Raw genomic sequence first — 19,428 nt, 5'->3', positions numbered from 1 at the left:
ATGAATTTTCGGATTCGAAGTATATTGGGCGAAACTGGCAGATGTTAGAACGTCAGATCAATTTTGACATTTGCTGCTGTCAACGCTGTCGGTGCGAAGAGTAATAACATCGTGAGTAGAAGAAAAAATCAGCCGACCGAAAAATCTGGCTCTTCATTCCGGCTCAGCTCTGTATTCGGAAAACGGGTTATTATTATATTAACGAAGCGTGTCTTGTTTAGCACAACGATTCGACTGTGCACAGAGAAAACGGCAGTGTTACTACGATATGAAGCACCTCGGGAGTAATGGGTGCTTCCGATGGTTTGTTTGGTTCGCGCTCGTAGTGAGCTGCGCGGGGCTGTTCGAGGATCAGATTGGAAAATTTGATTGGTAATTATTCTGGAGAGTTCCATCATCATGTACCTGTTCCTAACCAACCCGAATTTGTATGTTTCAGGCGACAGCAGTATGTTGGCAAGATTATTCACGGTGCCTTCGATACCACCTCCGTTGATCGAATAATCGTGGCCACGGAGAGCAACGTGCTTGCTGCCCTTAGTGCAAAAACGGGGGAAATCCTTTGGCGTCAAATTCTGGAAAGTGGTTCCCGGGGCGAGGTGAAACTGTTGCAAGTCACTAACCCATCGGCCACTGGTGCACGATTAAGTCGGGGTAACCTCGGACACGATGTAATTACGGTTACTGGAAGCCTCCCGGCACTGGTACGTGGCTGGAACTCCAATAGTGGCACACTGGAGTGGGAATGGTCACTATTGCCTGCGGTAGCCGAAGAGGCCGCATTAGATGCTGTTTGGTTCGAGCACGACGGATTGCTTTACCACGTAGTCCCCGTTTGGGGCTCTCATCTCGAGGTGACGCCGTACCAAGCGGTGTCGGGGCAGCAGGCCCGTGCTATGACCAGCCGCATCGCTGCTAGTTGGACTGCAAAGGAACGTTGCTCGCTCGCCGGAACATTCTTTGTTTGTGCATCTAAAGAACAGTTACTCGCACTCGATCTAGTCTCAGACGGTAGTAGCAGTATTCTGTCGAAGCCCCTTGGCTCCGAAGCCGTCGGCCGTCCAAGACCAGTCCGCGGAGAAGCGGCCGTAATACAAAACGGCCGTTACTACTCTCTTAGTTCGGATCAAAAACTGGTGTTCGGTTCAAAGGATGCGGCCCTTGTTGATCGAACGGTGCAGGGCGAAGAACCGATTCTACTGCAAGGTACGGTCGATCGGGTTAATGGCAGACTTATCATAAACGCGCACCGCTTGCGCGACTTTGTACGATTCGATGCGATCGAGTTTAGCGTTGACTACAGCGAAACCCTGGGCGACCCGGAGTTGATTGGTGTCCGGTGTAAGCAGTCGACGTCGGGAAGTCCTTCATCACGCTCCGCCAGTCTTGTGTGCCGAATATTGCTGTCAGCGGAAGATGGCGCAATTGTGCTCATTCAACAGGGCAAGATCAAGTGGGTGCGCGAGGAAGCACTGGCGGAGGTGTCAACGGCAGACTTTCTCGACCTTACACTTTCCGACGCGGAAGGAGCAATCGAGGAGGAACTAAATAATAAAAACGGTAAGTATCCCTTTGACGACACGTGTCCATTTTTGGGTCATATCGGTAACGGGTAGACTACTTTTTACTCTATTTCTTCGCCCGAAAACGAACCACGCGCGATGCTGAGCGAAGCTGAAGAAAATGGTTTAGAATGTGAGTGTTTCGTTACGTCTGGATACTAGGGCCTCACCAAAATGAGGACCATTGTTTTGGTCGTGTGTTAAGTAGCTTTCCGTTGACCGTAGAATTGTAGTCCAGATGCGCTTTAGTCTTATCAGTTGGTTTGCTTTTTTATCCGCTTATTACGTTTATTTGGTTGATGAAAGTTAAAAATAAGTTCATTGTGTTCTGTGTGCGCCTCGGTTGTTTTATTCCCAAGCGCGTAAAATTATTCCTAAATAGACGGTTAAACCATGTTCTTTTCCCTCGCCATTAGGGGACGTCTTCGGCGCTCTGCAGCGCCGCATCGCCTCACAGGCGCTGCACGTCAAAAATGTGTTCCTGCAAATTCTCGGCATTGGTCCTGCCCCCTCCAAAGCGCAACGGGCCGGTCTCGTGCGAGACGATTTCGGTCTGCACAAAATGCTAATCGTTGTTACGGCCAGTGGAAAGGTGTTCGGTATCGATAACGTCTCCGGCAAACACCACTGGATCCGTTACCTGCCCACGTTCACCGGTTTCGCAAATGGTCAACCGATGAAACTGCTAGTCCAGCGTACGTCCCGCTTTTATCCTCTCGCTGCGCAGTGTGTCGTGCTGGGGCGCGATCGTACCATCTCGCAGAACGGGTTGCTCTATATCTTCAACCCAATCACGGGACAGCCAATATCTGGTGGAGGTGTCATCGAGCTACCGTACCGTGTCCAACAGGTAGCCTTACTGCACGAAACCGGACCCGACTTTTTGAAGGGACTACTGCTCCTTGACTACAACAATCAAGTTCACGTGGTCCCAGAATCGCTGGCCCCCCAGGCCGACAATTTCCACCTGTTTACAGCCCACCACAGAACGGCACAAATGAGCGGCTTTCTCGTACAATACCGGGAGGCACCAGGATCGTCGAAAGGGGAACTGATCACCACTCCTTCGTGGCAGATCGATCTAAGCGGTGGCAGTAAGCGCCAACAGATAGTTGCCTGCGAAGGCAAAAGCCCTATTGAGCACGTTCATTCGCAAGGGCGCGTCATGGCCGACCGGTCGGTGCTGTACAAGTACATCAACCCCAACTTAGTCGCGGTCGCGACTCACGGATTGGACAGTATTCACAGATGTAGGTCGAATGGTCATGCCAATCCCGTTGATACGAAACATTCATTAATGTCGTTTTCTTGGTTTTTTAATGGTAACCAGTCATCATGAACGTGCATTTGGTGGATGTGGTATCGGGTTCGATTGTGTTCTCGATGTCGCACAAACGCGTCCGACCTCCACTGCACATGGTCCATTCGGAGAACTGGCTCGTATACTCCTATTACAATGATAAGGCTCGTCGTACGGAAATCAGTAAGTATCCCTCGTCAATCCGTTATCATTCTAGAGTGATGCCTATTCCCGAAATGTCAGCGTCACCCTCTAGTCAATTTAAGAACTATTTCTTTCGCCGTTTTTTCTGAGCTATTGTTTTCCTGTTCCTTACCTAGCATCAATCGAGCTGTATGAAGGTAAAACGCAGACAAATAGCACGGTTTGGAGCTCACTCGACGCACCGCCTCTGCCGATGGTGGAGCGCCAATCGTACATTCTGCCAATGGCCGTCGCCTCGTTAAAGGAAACGATCACCGAAAAAGGCATTACCAGCAAACACATTCTGATCGGTCTATCGACGGGTGCTGTTGCCGAGATGTCCTGGGCACTGCTCGACCCCCGCCGGCCGGTCACTTCACCCGAAAAAGCACGCGAGGAAGGTATTATACCGTACATGCCAGAGTTGCCTTTGCCCCACGAAATATTGATCAACTACAACCAGACGGTGGCCAATATTCGTGGGATGCACACGGCACCATCCGGGCTGGAGAGCACGTGTCTGGTGTTGGTGCACGGCCTCGATTTGTTTGTGACGCGTGTCTCCCCATCGAAAACGTTCGATCTGCTGAAGGAAGACTTTGACTACTTCCTCATCACAATTGTACTGATAGTGTTGACCACCACTTCGTGTGTCGTAAAGCAGCTTGCTTCAAAGAAAATTGTCAAGCAGGCGTGGAAGTAGTCGAGAAATGGGTAGAGAAAAGAGTTACATGTATCACCAAAAAGACATTTAAATGAAGTTTTTGTTGTTTTATTTTAATTTATAATTTTGTGTATTTTACTGAAATTTTAAAAGAGAATCGTTTCACTCGTGTCGTTAGTTCTATTCACCTGGCCTAACCGGGTATCAGCATTGGTTGGTATTCTCGTGGCTTTGAACGATTTCCTCGAAGTCTCGGTAGTATAATCTTACATAAAATGCAGTTTCCACAATTATGAACAGTTTTTTAAATTATTAGTTTTGCTATCTATAGGTAAACGTAAACTTGAGTCAGCAGACCCGACAGTAAGTTATCCTCCTGGCAAGCGAGGCATTCTGTGATTTCCTCTTCTCAACTCCGTAACATCGTTTGGCGACGGGTTCATAGCTATCGTGTAGACAGACGAAAACATTTAGCGGAACATTTACATGCAAGTTGAGTATTTTCTTACTTACGTAGAATACGACGGCGTTTAGCTGCGGCGCTTATAGGCTGCTCCTGCTGTTGCGGGGATCGATTCCGAGATGTGCTCCTTCTAGTGCCTACTCCCAGAGTGGTAATTGAAGATAGCTGTGAATCACTGCTGCTATCGTCAATTAACATTTCAATGTCGCTTCCACGGTGTTGTTGTTGCAATCCACTGGGGCCGGGTTGTTGCGAATCTTGGCTCTCAAGTCCCAGGCTCTCGGACAACGGTATGGTCAGCAATTCCCTTCTCACATCGAGCGATTGAGAGCTTATGTTGATCGATTCCGTACTTGGATTCTGAATCTCTTGACTCGATAACTCAATCGATTGAGAACTTATTACATCTGAGTTTGATTCTGAAGTACTGCGCTCGGATTGGCGTGCCACAAGAGAATCTTCAGCAAATCGATGTTCTTCCTCGGCGGCGGCAAAACCTGTCAATTGTCTAGCACTTGCAGTACGTGACTGCGATCCTGCTGAACGCCTTTCGTGCATTGGGGTACGTTCGGTCATGACATCGAAATTATCGTGCAGAAAAGACAAATTGTCTTGACGATTGTACCATTCGGCAATTTCGTCATATTTCTGTGCAAGATATTTCGACAACTGCAGCTCGCCAGGGTATTCGCAGAACGTCATACGGTGGACCGGTGGAACCGCATTGAGCAACTTTTGTAGTTTCGCCTGCTTGGGAAGAGGCTTACGGATGAAAGGGCGGTGACTTGCTTTGATCCTGGTTTCCTCGGTGAGTATGAGCACATCTAACGCAGCATATGGGTGGAAGTAGGGGTCTTCAAATTCGAACCCTTCGAAGAGAGCAACAAATTCTTCATTCCTCAGAAGGCTCCGCTGAGGAAAGATTTGACTTGAAGTGTTGCCGAGCTTGCTTGGACTCGGCAAGCACACTGCACATACAAGAAAGAGGTCGCCCTGCAAGGGTAAGCCATCGTAGTTAGCGAGGAATCGAATGCAGGACTGCGAACGGGTAGAGCGGAACATGACTACGTACCTCTATGAAACTTTTAAAATACTCGGTCGCGTCCGACGCACCAATGAGGAACAAAAAGGGCGAGTACTTCCAACACCAGAAACACCTGGGAAACAGGCAGTAAGCCGTTTTCCTACTTCCGACACTTTTTCTTAACGTTACGGTCATTTTTACGCGGCATAGGATCGCTGACGCTGAATGGCGATGGTCGGAGAGTTCTGCATTCGTTGTGAAAGCCGTTGTAGCGCGAATGATGTTTGCTATAATGTCAAAGCGCGACAGCGTCAAAAATACTGTTTGCTATAAATTCTCCAATTTTTCAAAACAAGTTTACGATCTGCATCTTCGTACCTCTTTTGACGCAGAAAACTAAATAGAGAAACAAATTTGTAAAATAAATCCTACATTTCAGTATTCAGTATTCAATACTATTTAATTGTATCGTACGAATCGATTGTACCGTTACTTGGCGTTACATTTTTCTTGACGTTTCTTCGTAAACTTGTCATGTTCTTGCTGTCTCGCTTGCACTGTCCGCTGTCAGTTGCGCGACGAGCTTGAGCAATCAGTTTGGAGTTTTCGTTCCTGGTAGATGTTGTAAATAAGGTTTTCGTCTGCATATTGTGGCACAAGTTCGTGTAAGTTTGTAGCACTGTTCCCTGCGCGGGTTGGTGTGTCCCGCGGCTAGTGATAGGGTGTAACGTGTTTGTGTTATTGTGCAACAACGTGCGTGAAAGTTAATGTGCGCGATGTCGATGGTAGCAGGCTGGAAACGGAGGAAGTGAGATGGTGGCAAAAGCAAAAGTGACCAGAATCGATTGCGGAATTGATGGTGATATTGCACTTTGAATCGGCTGCCAAGTGCGCGATTGCCAGTAAGCACGGTTCGGACAGGCAATCTGTAGTCGATCCGACTAAGTAGTGCCCATCATCTCCTGGCTTGGCGGAAAGTCTGCTAGTGCTGTGTGCGTAGTTCTTTTGCTCCTCAGCTTCAAGGCGGGCACACGCGGTGCGTAATTGTTCGCACGTCAGATACACAAGCTTGCTCCGTAAGTAAACCCAACAACCCGCGGGCGGACGAAACAGTTGATTGCACGGGGTCGTCACAACCGCAACAGCGACGACTGTTGCTGTGCGAAGGAACATTACGTTCGTTCGCGCTCTGAAGACCAGAAAGTCACTGCCGTTTGTAACACACACAATGCTTTCTCTGAGAGTCGAACTACTCTTGGGTTATGTAAATGATGAAAATAAAGTGGTTCAATTCCGTTTCTCGCAACGTCATCCAACAACGGTTTGTCTTTCGTTCATTGTCCACAAACTTCCCACCTGTTATTGTAAACAAACGCCGTCGTGCAACAAAAGACGGAGCGCCACTGCTGTCGCTTCGTGCTATGGAATGCGATTGCGAACGGCAGAGACCATCCGGTTAAATATTACTACGTATACTAGGAGCGCCCGTAGATAGCCGTATGGTTGTTGTACGGAAAATGTGCTTCGCCCTGCAGATTACGCCGCTGTTATTAATCGTCAAGCTCGGAACTTCATCTCTAGTTTACGTAGCTAAGCAATGAATCAGCACGATTAGCTCTTATAAATGTAGTCGTGTGCGAAAAGCGGTTGCTGCCGCAATGGTGTACAGTTTAAATTTCGGTTATCGTTCTTGCGAGTAGGTGGCAGAAAAGTATCGCTGTGGTTTTCTGCTGCCCGGGGGATGTTCCGGGATTCACACGTACGCACAGTGCGGTCGTTATCGTGATCACGTGCAGGTCGCGATCACGTGTAGATCACGGTCTCCACAAGATGATAGCATCGAATGGGATCCTTACGAAAGCATTCATCGCTATTTTAATAGGAGTAAAGCTTACAATGTTTTTTTTTCGAGCACTAAAGTGGAAAAGCTAACGCTGTTGCGGCAGTATCCGTTCTGACATCCTAAAATCATCAAGCATTCGATACTTAGTTCTCTGCCTATTACGTTATCTTATCTTTGGTAGAAGTTGGCACGAAAAATGAACAGTTTGATTACTCGAACTGCTCACAACGCGGATGTGAAAGGCAAACTTTCTTGAAGTCACATCGCGCACACCACTGATCGTGCACGTGCAGTTTCCAATAAAGATCATCCGAGCACATGACTTAAATTTTGCATCTGACTGGAGCTCAGCTCAGCTGTCTTTTCTAGCAATGTGCTGCGACTGTTAACCTGAGCCGCGTTGTACCGCCGTTCGCTTACGCCGTTGAGTGCGCGATCGATCAGCGTGATTCAGCAAAACTTACCACAAAATCAGCCGCCACCACCATTTACGCATCCATCGCGCCTATGCTGCTGTTGACGGGTCCTCGGCTAAACCGATTGAGCGAGCGAGCGGTTCCGACACCAAAGTGTTGCTGGTGTGTGCAGTGTTCGCGGATAGTTGACGGTGCGAGGGTGCTTTTGGTAGTGTGCATCTCAGCCTGGATTTTAGCTTTCGCTCAGCTGTTGTTGTCGATAATCGACTTATAATTTGAAATGTTGAACTTCTGTCTATTGTTACTTTATTATTTATGCCCACAACGGCGTCCTTTCTTTTACTTGTGCTCGCAAAGCATAGAGTTGAAGTTCTAATTTAAAAAAAAAATGTATATTTTGTTGTTCCGTTTGTATTTGATTTCTTGAAGTATTTGACACCTTTCCGAACAATTTTCGGCGAATCTGTGCGGAACCGAAACTACACTTTAGCTATTTTATCAGGCGAATTAAATTCGACTTTATTCGATACAATTTTCCGCTTTGTAGTTCTAAACTAATTGCTCAATACGCAAGCATAAGGCGAGCCTCACAATCTGAGCACCGTCAGAGATTCTTGTCGTAGAGAATTCGTGTTGTAGGAAATGGCAAACCTTTGCCTTTGTCAAGAAATGTTGTCTACTGTGTTTCTGGCTATCTTTCTTTCGTCCATTAAATTCTTCTATTTTCTCTACTAACAATACTTGCGAAGATCGATGCCTCGGCGTTGAAGAAACATTTGGATGAAATTATCAACACATAAGACACAATTTCATTGAATTGGCGTAAAAGAAAATTGCTCGAGAAACATTTGACAAAACAACAAGTACAATCAGTACTAATTATTTCACATGAAGAAGCAATTTTCCCCCAACAAATTATAAATTAACAGATTTGAGATGTGACTGGCTTTTTTTGCACAAACGTTGTGTATGGTACCGAAACGTCGTCCCGTTTCATGGATCGCCGTCGATCTTGTCGTTGTTCCCTACGTAAATGCGCCCACATTATAAACTGCTACTTTGTTGTTACAAGAAAATCTTACTTTTACTTTGTTGCGTTGTTGAGAAGAATTCACGCTCATTGGGAAATGTTTACACATTTTTATGAAAAAAAAACAACCCAACCTACCGTCTGGCTCGAGTGTGACTTGGTCGCACTTGGTACTACAGTGGCCTATTTTTAGGATCCAAGATAATCGGCAAATTATTACGCCATACACTACCACCAACAGTGTTCCTAGCTCGCTCGTACAAAATTTATCCTTTTTCTCGCTTTCTTGCCTCTACTATTGTATCGGCACTTTTCCACGCAGTTTTTCGTAGCACATAAGAACACAACATAAACTCTTTGCAGAATATCTGTGTGATTGTGTTTTAGTACTAAACAAACTTACATAGTTTACATACATTCCTTTGGCGGTGAACATTTGGAGCCAAATGTTATATCCATTTGTTGTTGAAGAATAGTGAAAACAAAACAAAAACGCAATGAACTCGTACTCCTTCCGATGTTCTGCTTTCAATGGTTAGTCTTGATATATTTGCATAAAAAACTAAAAGTGAACTGATATAATAATACAGTGACAACCATCGCTTCACCAACTATCAATGTTCGACACTTCCTGATGGACGGACTGAAGATCCTCGTGTTAAACGCGCCTGTCGCGTTGGATAAATGTACGACAGAGTGGGGCTGTTGGTCTGTTGTTGCGATTGGCCGTCGCTCGCTTGTTGACCAAGAAGCTCGATTCAGCATGACTTGCACCAATTGGGAGGATAAGGCACACGAAGGCACACATGCGAAAACATAACTACAAACACAAAAACGCTCAGTACTCGGTACTCAACTAAAAAAGTGTCGTCAATGAAGGAAGTGAATGTTAATTCTCAGTACAACGCATGCCTTTACGCATGATAATTCACAGATAAGAGCGTCAGTTTGAGACCACTTAAAACATGCTGCTCGCGCTGCCCTTCGAAGCTTTTCTGTATTTCTATTGCCGATTGCTTATGCGGTCTTTCTAAATGCATCTGAAAAATGTTTCTAGTAATAAACGTCAACCGAATCCAACAGTGTCCCGAAGTGTTGGGAAACCGATAAAAATGAATCTTGTTTTCAACACAGTCCAAACAGTCCAAACAACCCGTAATTGCAGTTGAAAGCTACCCTCTTTTTCTGCTCCGAACTAATTGGAGTGATCTATAGAAATGACATCTGGTCGGCGGGCGATCTATCACCACCATGAGAAGGTACTTAAAACCTAAATCTAATGATGATGCTATCATTTTTTATCGCCTTTGTATCTAACATTATCGCACACTGTGTGCCCTGCGACCGTGATAAGCAAAGTTCGTTCATTGCAGAAATGTGCGACTGATAAACTTCTCGCCGCAGCACTACCGCTCTCGGTAGATAGCATAATGTAACGGTGGAGGGGTCAGATTGAGTTCCAGTGTAATGCGAAACTTCACAGGAAACGGTACGGACCGCGCACGGTAATCAACCAATTCACACAAACCAGGTTGATCGCTACAAGCATTTGTCAAACAATCCTTTTCCTGGACGTGCCTCGACTGATTTCGACTGCCGACAAAGTAGCAGGTGTGCCCGAATGTGCTGCGAACGCTGGCCAGATCCGATCGTAAGGCGCCAGGTGATCGTTTCGGCGCCATCTGCCTGGCCGGTGAGTGGGTTCAGATAACTGGCCGTTTGTGGTGTTTTGTTTGCACGTTGCACGTGTGGGAAATGATCCGCCGGCTCCTACTGGCTTCGATTGGCACACGCTGCATCCTTCTGTTGAGTTTGTAAATGAAGAACATGAATGAGCGCGAGGACTCAAAATTATACAGTGAAATGGCGATGTCACCTATCTGTCGTAGTGGTTAAAAGGTCACACCATCGCTCCTGTTGAAACAAATGTTGGTCGACACTGAAATTTGTCGATGCAAGAAGTTGCACTTAGCCCGTGGCAGTACGTTTAAAATATTACCGCAGATATCAGCGGAGATTAAAAAACATGATATCAGGTCATGAGGGCATTATGCAAAACTAGAGGCAGACGAACCGTCTCGTAGCTGGGTATCGGTGGGCGATTTTGGTGGCTCGATTAGCGGTCCTGCAGCGTTCGCTTCAAGTAAGGCACTCTCTGTCAGTTCGCCCGATGGTTCGCGTCGAGTGTGTTGTTATGGGCACTGATAGGGTGTAAAAAACTGAATCATTTCGGGGAAACACGCTCATTCTTCGATTGCACGTAGCATCGCTCTGCTGCCGTTGTCCGGAGCAAAACAGTCGGGCGAATCGCGGCGCAAACAGATTTCGTCACCGTAACACCCTATCTCGATAGTTATCGGGTTATCGCCGGGGTTGATGAGACTGTGGCGATAGCACCAAAAAAAAAGGAGCGTTCAAATAATGAGCGAAACTAGCGACTATGCTCGGGGTGTGGAGGCGAATGCAGGCGTACCCAGCAGCAGCGATGATGAACTGTGTTAAGAATTTGTTACAAGGTAACGTTGTTGCAGCGATAAGCGATTAAAGCACGTAGCAATAAAAGACACATGACCAGAAACCCAAAGAGAGAGAAAGAGCGAGGGAGAATAGGAGACGCACAGGAAGAATCGACGTCGATCGAACGGTCGATCGATCGATGGATCCGTTGATTAGAAAATGGAGCCATTGAACGCGGCAGAGCTGTGGCCGTGAGGAACTGCGCTTGATCCACCATTCGCTGCCGCGCCCAGTTCAAGGCCGCGGCTCAAGGACTTGAGGAAGGAGCAGTGTTTGATTACGTTTGCGCGTTTCACATCGCGCATACTATCTCGTCGTGCGTACTGTTTTTGTGGCCGAGAGAAAACAAAAAATCGAACGCCATCCACGGAAATTATTATCTGCAGCTCCGTTTCGGAATGAACAAGTCAACGAATGAATGTGAAGTAGAAAACACGATCTTTGTTGTGTTGTGAGTGAGCAACAGTAACCTAACATTAGCTGATTAGTGACTGAATCGCGCAGAACAACGGGCACATTTTCATATTGGCTTGCATCGAAAGTGACTTTTGCGAGCAAGCAAAACGATCACGAAAGGGTCTCGGTGAAACTCCGGTGCACCGGTGAGACCAATCTGTGATGGAAACTGATAGTGGATCCCCTTGGAAGTGCGACAAAAGCGCAGCAGGCGCGGAAATAGGGGTGTCCTACGGTAGAGCAAACAAAAGACCCCGACTGTACGTCACACGATACACATCGCACGATGACAACGCACGATTTAAGCTCTCTGAGCCGTTCGTTGCCACCATCTGCGTTCCTCGTCGACGGTGACCTTCCGCTCCGGTACCGAGTTTGGCTCAAACGCACCCATCGCCTGTGGTAGAAGCTGCTGATAAGAGCGAAAAAAAGAAACCACGTTACTCTTTTAATACATCCTGTTTAGCACTCCCGTTTCTAGCGAGAGCTTTGGTGCTGACTACGCGAGCCCTCTGGTTCATGGAGGGATGCGAATGGACGCCAGAATGCAGCCGAGAAGAATCGTCACAAACCTTAAATCGATGACGATGGCCCCTGAAGGTGGTTGAACTGTTCTAATATCGGAAGTAATTATTTATTTATCATTATAAAAACGTTCAACTGGCAACGTAGCCTAATTGACAATTGACAGCCTACCTCAGAACGTAGAAATAACACTAACACTAATCATAACTGGTGAAATGAACGTCGAAGCTGGTAAGCGGTATTTAAAGAGAATACTCCATACTCGAACAACCGGGTGAAACAGTTACGTAGAAGGCATGAAAGCAATAACATGAGACGACCGCGCATCAGTTCTGAGTTTCAGGTTACGCCGTCGGCGCAAACATCGGGCAGGAGCGGAAAACTTAAATCGAACTAGAAGTGTCGACAAGTCAATATGGGAAGCCACGATCTTAAATGCGAACACAGCTTGAGATCTTAAATGCAAAAACAGTTTGAAGGGATGTAAAAAACTGCAATAAAACAGTAGTTCCCCGGTTCACCAGTAGCTCTTTGTTGCGATTGACAACTTTATTGACTGCATGATCCTGATTACCTCAAGCGGATGTGATGGACCGATAAAATGTTCTGTGGTTAAATGCAAAAAACGACAATCTACGAAGATACTGTTTACACAATTGCATTTGTTGGGCAGATATTAGGAGCGATTGAAATAAGGCTGGAATGTGAAGGCTTAGTTGACACTTGTTGACACAGTTCTGTTCAATTGCGACCTGCAATTTAACTATTTGTTACCTTGCTTCCTCTCCTTTGGCCCTCTTTTTACATTTTTTGGATGCGGTTTCGTTAATTGCACTTTCTTCAAACAAAAAGTACACAAAATTGAGAATTGCATCGAAGCCTTGTCTTTGCGAATGCAAAGTTCGTGATGATAGATGAAAAGGAGGACCAGTCTAGTAGGCCATCAGAACATGATTTACGTTTTAAGCAACGTTTGTGCTCTGGTTTTGCCCACTTTCCTCTCTCCACCTCAACCTTCATTGTGTTGGGCCTTTTTTCCGTTGGATTACTCATGGAATGACCTCATGGTCGATCGGCGCTCGCTTCTTCTCGAAGAAGCCCAAAATTAGATAGGTCGACAACGATGATTTAAAAAGTTAAAAACATTATCATAGGAGACCCCAGGAGGATGGCGCACCAAGCTTGAACTGAAGTACGGCCTAATTCGGCTGAAACCTGCTTACCTATCACGCTCTCTGTGTTCATCTAGACGGTCTGAGGATACCTTGCGGGTTGGTTCGTCGTCGACCATTCTCATGACATGGCGACCCCATTGGAGTCTGACGAGGTGTATATGCCGCGCGACAGTGTGATCTGTGTACAGGGCGTACAGGTCGCTGTTGTAGCGACTTCCCAGGTGTCACTTCACAGAGACGGGTTCCAACTATGAATCTGAGCATCTTCCTATCGGACGCAACTAAGAGGGTTTGGGCAGAATCCATGTTTCGGATGCGTATATGAGACTTGCGATAGTAAAGGTTCTATTCAACTCCAGCTTTGACGATATGTGGGCGAAATAGTTGCTTCCGAATGTAGACTGCTAGCTCCCACCCGCATTCACTGTCGCATGTCGCTGTTAGTGCTCACCTTTGACCCTAGATAGGTGAAGCTCGAGACGACTTCGAGCTTTCGGTTTCAGCCTATTGGTATTCGGCTGAAAACCATAGATAAATAATGTGATTAATACATTCATGTACATTACGAATGCATTATAAATAAATTTATTTAATTTGCCTTTAAAAAGATTGTAATCGGCACAAAACTTCTTCGTTTTTCGTCGCCAAACGACAATGATCGATTTTCACCGTATGTCAAATAGACTGCCAACACTGTCAATCCAAGTAAGCATGTTGGTTCTAATGAACCTTTGTGTTATTACACTTTGGGCGAAACGAAATTTTCAGGGAAGAAATATTTATTTCGCAAAGATGATACTACTCCAACTTCTTATGCCGGCCGTTCTTGAAGCGCTATCGATGCAGTCCGGCCATCTCAAACAAACCCTTCCATATCCCCTCTGCCTTCTGTCCTAAGTAGGCTGATTCATGACGGTTCAGTAAAAGCTAGTATACTAAGATGGCAGCAAAAAAATATAAATATAAATCGAAGTGAGTGAACAGTGGATGATTAATGCCAAATACTGCGGCCGCACAATCTACTAGATTGACCGGGCAAAGGAGAGATAATGTATCACGTCTGACGTATATTTGCTCATTCTTTATTCACAGTCCCCGGATTGGATAGCAAATCGGACGTCGTCTGTCATGGAAGCGGCCTCCGCTGGCTATGCCGATTGTTTCGGCAGCGGCGGACCAAACCTAGTCGGTGCCGGAGTTGAACGTGTTCACCTGACAGCCTCAGAGGGATGCTCTCTGGCCAGCGATGGCAGCGCGGCCAGTGGCCTGCACAGTGGCATTGCACCTAAGGAGGATCTCGGCGATATGACCTTCTTCATATCGAACTTTCCGCGCGAAGTGCTCAAAATGATGTTCATGATGCGGTCCCATCACATGCTGACGGACGTGGTGTTGGAGGTGGAACAAGAAACGTTCGACGCGCACAAGGTGGTCCTGTCCGCCGCCAGCCCCTACTTCAAGGCCATGTTCACTGGCGGCCTGAAAGAGTGCGAGATGACACGGGTGAAGCTGCAGGGCGTCTGCCCGACGGCGATGGCCCGGATTCTGTTTTTTATGTACACCGGCCACATCCGAGTAACCGAGCTGACCGTTTGTCAGTTGCTGCCGGCGGCCACCATGTTCCAGGTGCCGAATGTGATAGACGCGTGCTGTGAGTTCCTCGAGCGCCAGCTCGACCCAACCAACGCGATCGGTATCGCGAACTTTGCCGAGCAACACGGCTGCGAGACGCTGCGCCAAAAGGCGAACCAGTTCATCGAACGTAATTTTACGCAAGTAAGTGCCGAGCCGCGCATCGTTGTTTTAGCGCCGCATAATGACTCTCACCTGTTCCTCCTATGCTTAGATCTGCCGCGAGGAAGAGTTCCTACAACTCTCTATGATCCAACTGATATGTCTGATCCGGAAGGACGAGCTGAATGTACAGGGTGAACGGGACGTGTACGATGCGGTGCTGAAGTGGGTCAAGTACGACGAGGAGAATCGTTATCCGAGGATGGAGCACATCCTTTCGGCGGTTCGCTGCCAGCTGCTCACGCCCAGCTTCCTGAAGGAGCAGATGAAGAACTGCGAGGTGCTGCGAAAGGCGCCCGGTTGCCGCGAGTACCTGGCCAAGATCTTTCAGGACTTGACACTCCACAAACGACCGGCCGTTCGTGAGCGCAAACCCAACACGACGCGCATGATTTTCGTCGCTGGCGGCTACTACAAGCACTCGCTCGACATGCTGGAGGGCTACAACGTGGACGACAAGGTGTGGCTGACGCTGCCGAAGCTGACCGTTCCGCGCTCCGGGCTCGGGGCGGCCTTTCTCAAGGGCACCTTCTACGCGGTCGGTGGACGGAACAATTCTCCCGGTTCGTCGTACGACTCGGACTGGGTCGATCGGTACAACCCGGTGACGGAAACGTGGCGCCCCTGTTCGCCAATGTCCGTGCCACGTAACCGTGTCGGTGTGGTGGTGATGGACGAGCTGCTCTATGCGGTCGGTGGTTCGTCGGGCTCGGACTATCACAACACGGTCGAATAGTAAGTACCCCGCGGCTGTTGGGGGCCTTCCCCAACAGGTGTGGTCTGTTGCGTAGGGAGGACCCACGACATTAACGGCCATCTTTTTTGTCCCGTTCCAGTTACGATCCGGAAACGGATCGCTGGACACTGGTGCAACCGATGCAAGCGAAACGCCTGGGCGTCGGAGTGGCCGTCGTCAATCGGCTACTGTACGCGTTCGGTGGCTTCGACGGCAAGACTCGGCTCGCGTCGGTAGAGTGTTACCATCCGGAAAATAACGCCTGGACACCGGTGCCCCCGATGTGCTACGGTCGCAGTGGGGCGGGTGTCGCCGCCCTGCACCAGTACATTTACGTGGTCGGTGGATTCGATGGGACGAGGCAGCTGGCATCGGTTGAGCGGTACGACACGGAGCAGCAGTGCTGGGAGATGGTCGCCCCAGTGCGAATAGCACGTAGCGCTCTCTCGCTGACCGTGCTCGACGGTCGGCTGTACGCGATCGGAGGTTACGATGGGCAAGACTTTCTGACCATTGTGGAAGTGTACGATCCGGTGCGGGATGTGTGGGACGAGGGCACCCCTCTGACGTCGGGCCGTAGCGGACACGCATCTGCCGTCATCTACACGCCATCGTGCATATCCAGCTACATGGAGAGCTTGAACCTGGCTGAGGAGAAGCGCAACAACTCTGGTGGTTCACCGGCCGCCCCAGACTCTTCATCCTCTCCGCCCTCGTCTTCGAGAGCCGGTGGTGGTGGTGGTGCCGGTGGTTTACCGGCCGCTGGTGAAGGTGGGTCTGGAGGAGGAGGCGGAGGTCCTAGAGATGGCGGAACGGAATCAGTCAGCGAGGAGGACGAGGAACAGTTTGCCATGGATACCGATTCTAGTCAAGGGGAATGTGATAAGGATGCCGCGGGTAGCAGGGCGGCGTTGGATCCGCAAAGTGTTCCACTCGAAGGGGCACCACCTCCTGACGTATGGCTGGTCGCATCACCTCAGTCGACACCAGTGGCACCACCCCAACCAACGATACCACCGGCTCCTGCGCGCAGGGTTTGTCTCGGCGGTGGTGGTCCGGGAGCGGTGCTTCAATGTGGGCTAACCCGTCGTGTACTTTCCTGTCGCCGCTCGAAACGCAGCCAAGAGAAAGATCGCAGCCGCCAATCGGCACAAAAGAATCATAAACGCAGCTGTTCGGCTGGAAGCAACAAATATACACTGACCGTCGCGCCGTTGCCGGTGGTCCTGAAATCGGCGGATTCAGCGTGTACTAGTAAAAGCAAACGGAAAGCGTCCCTCAACTCGTCACCCACCGATGACTGTCCGTTAGTGCGACTGGTAAAGAAGCGGTTGACCTGCTTCATGTCGGCGATCGTTTCGCCTGCTTCGTCGAGCAGCAACCCGGCGCCGGCTGTGATGGCGAATAACGCATCGATGCCATCGCACGGAGAAGCGGGATTGTCGGGCGCGAACGGCGACGACTCGCCGACGACCACCTCCGCTGCCGAACAATGTTCGTTACCACCCGTTACAGTGCCAATTGCACCCTGCCAATCGGCGATGGCCGCATCGGTAGTTCGCCGAACGCCCAGTTCGAAATTATGACACGACAGACAGCAATTAAGCGCCCACTTAATGTATCGACCTTATGTAGCGTCTTCTTAATGTATCGTCTTCCCGCGCCACCTAACCGAGCTGTCGATCTAGAAATGAATCTGACAAATCATGCAGAACCAAGGCTCCCGAACGCAGCACAACGTGTCCCTAGTTACGGGCGAAAACATGCAATTTTTTGAGCTTCCAAATCCCTCGACGACATTCCGTTCAATCATAGCAGTCGAGAAGAACCAGCAAAAAAAACCAATGCAAACCAAACCTACTGTAGAATACAAAGAAAGTAAACGGGAGCAATAGTAAGGGAGAAAGCATTAGCATAGAGAGAGAGAGAGAGGCTTCCGGAGTAAACTAAACAAACACACAACGAACGAAACGATTTTCCGGTATCGCTATCGAAAACTCGATCGATACGCGTCCCTGCCTTGGTTGCCTTCTCTGTTTGAACGTAGCGCGTATCCGATTTCAAAAACCCGAAGTTACATCTACTGCGGGAAGATACCCAAGGGGTGCCATCCAAACGGCAAACCCTAGTGAAACGTTAACCACTGGCGGGACATCGAACTTGCTCCGGTGCCTATCGGTGTGTGTCTTATACCGTGTATAAGACCGATGGAACCACGCTCGGACTAATCTCCACGCTCATTGTCGTTCCCGATGAGTTACCCGTTAACTTACACTTCATGTAAGGGGGTACACTAGTTTTTGCGAAGAGTTAGATGCAATCTTCCTGCTTCCACCGGGAGGAATGAATTTAGAAGAAATATTTCCTAGGGTTACTGTGTACGTTTAAATAAAGTGAAACCCAAAGCACAACATTCGTCGCGTAAGTTAGGAGCGCTGACGGGGTGACGTAAAGAATGATCTATATTTGCCGTACATGTGCAACAACCCAACGTGTCACGAAAATTTACAGCTTCCGTTGTTTTCTAGGACGCGGAGGGTTCCACGAGACGGGCGTCGTGTCGGTGATCGAGATAATGTTCAAACCTGCCATCTCCAGGCCCTTGATGGCGGACTGAAAAATTAAAAAGCATGATCAGTATCGTCACAGAGGGATCCACATTATGCGGAAGTAAGCATTACCATCCGTCCCGGCCCCAGCCCGCGCACCGTCACGCGAACCGTTTTGTAGCCACGCTCGAGCGCCTTGTTGCTGATACTGATGGCCGTGGCCTGTGCCGCAATGTTGGTGCCTTTGCGCGTGTTTTTGAACCCTTCGATGCCACACGAACGGATAAACTGTGGCACTCCTTTGGCATCGGTGATGCTGATGATCGTATTGTTCGGCGACACGCGAATATTGCAGATTGGAATCTCGTTGAATGGCACTCCGTTGAAGAGTGTGGACGGCGTGTTGGCATCGGGAAACAGATTCACTTTCCTGTTCAGCCAAACATATACGTCAGTAGAGTGCTAATGCATCAACTGTATTCTGTTGTTACCTATCGGCATCGTTGTTACCGATCATCGTGTCGATATCAATGGACCGCTCTCCGATGGTGCCTTCGTCTTTGCTGGGCAGCGAAGCCAGCATTGCTTTACGGTCTTCCACTTTGCAGCACACACCCGACCGATGTAATGCGCGCACGTTGCCAGCCAGCAACATACATCGTGGGATCAACGACAAAACTGGGCGGAACAGGGTCATCTTGTGGTAGAAAAATCAAATCGCCTAGAGAAAATCCCGGACCACCGGTTCCGCCGATCGAAGAGTGCGCAATGTTTACGCAATGAGCGGAAAGGAAGAAATGTCAAAACAAAAGTGACAGTCGGGTGAGATGCATCGTAACAAAGCACCACCCTGTCTTCGGAGGGATCTCAGTGTGCTACTCACTCACAGAGGGCGCGCAAATATTGGGTTAACAGTTAATTAACTTGGTAAATATTTGAATGTAATTGTTTTTGTTTGGTTTATCAAGTTTTTCTCTGCATCTTTTTTTGTGAAGCCCGAAACAAATGGTAGCCAGACAGTAAGGAGAAGGCATAAATGATGTGTCGAACCACGATCTACGTGAGGTTTGGTTTTGACGTTCGGGGGCTAGTTCGTGGCAAATTATAGTGATTTCATTCTCTTTTTCAATAGGTATTACAAACTTGATTTACTCTATGGCGTCACTGCGTTGTGATGCTGAAACAACTGCT

At 48.3% G+C, this 19,428-nt stretch overlaps 4 protein-coding genes across 6 annotated transcripts; 2 read left to right on the top strand and 2 right to left on the bottom strand.

The window, feature by feature from the left end:
- The first annotated feature begins 110 nt into the window (after positions 1 to 110).
- LOC131212932 (ER membrane protein complex subunit 1) lies at positions 111 to 3,991 on the top strand. 2 transcript variants are annotated; one of them, XM_058207020.1, is made up of 6 exons: positions 111 to 372; positions 440 to 1,560; positions 1,675 to 1,695; positions 1,979 to 2,812; positions 2,893 to 3,045; positions 3,183 to 3,991. In XM_058207020.1, the coding sequence occupies exons 1-6, from the start codon at positions 269 to 271 to the stop codon at positions 3,746 to 3,748; spliced, it is 2,799 nt and encodes a 932-aa protein (XP_058063003.1). In that variant the 5' UTR covers positions 111 to 268; the 3' UTR covers positions 3,749 to 3,991. The 2 variants fall into 2 exon arrangements, with proteins under 2 accessions (XP_058063003.1, XP_058063004.1); XM_058207021.1 differs by lacking the exon at positions 1,675 to 1,695.
- LOC131212933 (uncharacterized) lies at positions 3,820 to 5,425 on the bottom strand. Its single transcript, XM_058207023.1, has 3 exons — positions 5,245 to 5,425; positions 4,223 to 5,165; positions 3,820 to 4,154 (listed from the first exon to the last, which is right to left on the bottom strand). The coding sequence occupies exons 1-3, from the start codon at positions 5,389 to 5,391 to the stop codon at positions 4,078 to 4,080; spliced, it is 1,167 nt and encodes a 388-aa protein (XP_058063006.1). The 5' UTR covers positions 5,392 to 5,425; the 3' UTR covers positions 3,820 to 4,077.
- A 484-nt stretch (positions 5,426 to 5,909) lies between these two features.
- Positions 5,910 to 18,130, top strand: LOC131210277 (kelch-like ECH-associated protein 1B). Its single transcript, XM_058203502.1, has 4 exons — positions 5,910 to 6,272; positions 14,251 to 14,934; positions 15,005 to 15,687; positions 15,789 to 18,130. Exons 2-4 carry the CDS (start codon positions 14,287 to 14,289, stop codon positions 17,272 to 17,274), a joined length of 2,817 nt encoding a protein of 938 aa, XP_058059485.1. The 5' UTR covers positions 5,910 to 6,272; positions 14,251 to 14,286; the 3' UTR covers positions 17,275 to 18,130.
- Positions 18,111 to 18,998, bottom strand: LOC131210278 (small ribosomal subunit protein uS11m). Of its 2 annotated transcripts, none has more exons than XM_058203503.1 (3): positions 18,729 to 18,998; positions 18,370 to 18,667; positions 18,111 to 18,301 (listed from the first exon to the last, which is right to left on the bottom strand). In XM_058203503.1, exons 1-3 carry the CDS (start codon positions 18,932 to 18,934, stop codon positions 18,194 to 18,196), a joined length of 612 nt encoding a protein of 203 aa, XP_058059486.1. In that variant the 5' UTR covers positions 18,935 to 18,998; the 3' UTR covers positions 18,111 to 18,193. The 2 variants fall into 2 exon arrangements, with proteins under 2 accessions (XP_058059486.1, XP_058059488.1); XM_058203505.1 differs by having other exon boundaries at positions 18,370 to 18,672; positions 18,749 to 18,998.
- Positions 18,999 to 19,428: the final 430 nt, after the last annotated feature.

Source organism: Anopheles bellator, chromosome 2 (assembly GCF_943735745.2).
Source record: "Anopheles bellator chromosome 2, idAnoBellAS_SP24_06.2, whole genome shotgun sequence".
NCBI lineage: Eukaryota > Metazoa > Arthropoda > Insecta > Diptera > Culicidae > Anopheles > Anopheles bellator.
The sequence above is the reverse complement of the archived record's forward strand: the minus strand, read 5'-3'. Positions and strand labels throughout refer to the sequence as shown.

Coding starts and splice junctions, on each gene's coding strand:
- LOC131212933 (XM_058207023.1), bottom strand. CDS start 5,391: ATGACCGTAACGTTAAGAAAAAGTGTCGGAAGTAGGAAAACGGCTTAC. Junction 5,166..5,244: donor ATTTTAAAAGTTTCATAGAG/GTACGTAGTCAT, acceptor TTACCCTTGCAG/GGCGACCTCTTTCTTGTATG. Junction 4,155..4,222: donor TAAACGCCGTCGTATTCTAC/GTAAGTAAGAAA, acceptor TCTACACGATAG/CTATGAACCCGTCGCCAAAC.
- LOC131210277 (XM_058203502.1), top strand. CDS start 14,287: ATGGAAGCGGCCTCCGCTGGCTATGCCGATTGTTTCGGCAGCGGCGGA. Junction 14,935..15,004: donor TCGAACGTAATTTTACGCAA/GTAAGTGCCGAG, acceptor TCCTATGCTTAG/ATCTGCCGCGAGGAAGAGTT. Junction 15,688..15,788: donor TATCACAACACGGTCGAATA/GTAAGTACCCCG, acceptor GTCCCGTTCCAG/TTACGATCCGGAAACGGATC.
- LOC131210278 (XM_058203503.1), bottom strand. CDS start 18,934: ATGACCCTGTTCCGCCCAGTTTTGTCGTTGATCCCACGATGTATGTTG. Junction 18,668..18,728: donor GGTAACAACGATGCCGATAG/GTAACAACAGAA, acceptor TTGGCTGAACAG/GAAAGTGAATCTGTTTCCCG. Junction 18,302..18,369: donor GGCTGGGGCCGGGACGGATG/GTAATGCTTACT, acceptor TTAATTTTTCAG/TCCGCCATCAAGGGCCTGGA.
- LOC131212932 (XM_058207020.1), top strand. CDS start 269: ATGAAGCACCTCGGGAGTAATGGGTGCTTCCGATGGTTTGTTTGGTTC. Junction 373..439: donor CAGATTGGAAAATTTGATTG/GTAATTATTCTG, acceptor TGTATGTTTCAG/GCGACAGCAGTATGTTGGCA. Junction 1,696..1,978: donor TGAAGAAAATGGTTTAGAAT/GTGAGTGTTTCG, acceptor CCTCGCCATTAG/GGGACGTCTTCGGCGCTCTG.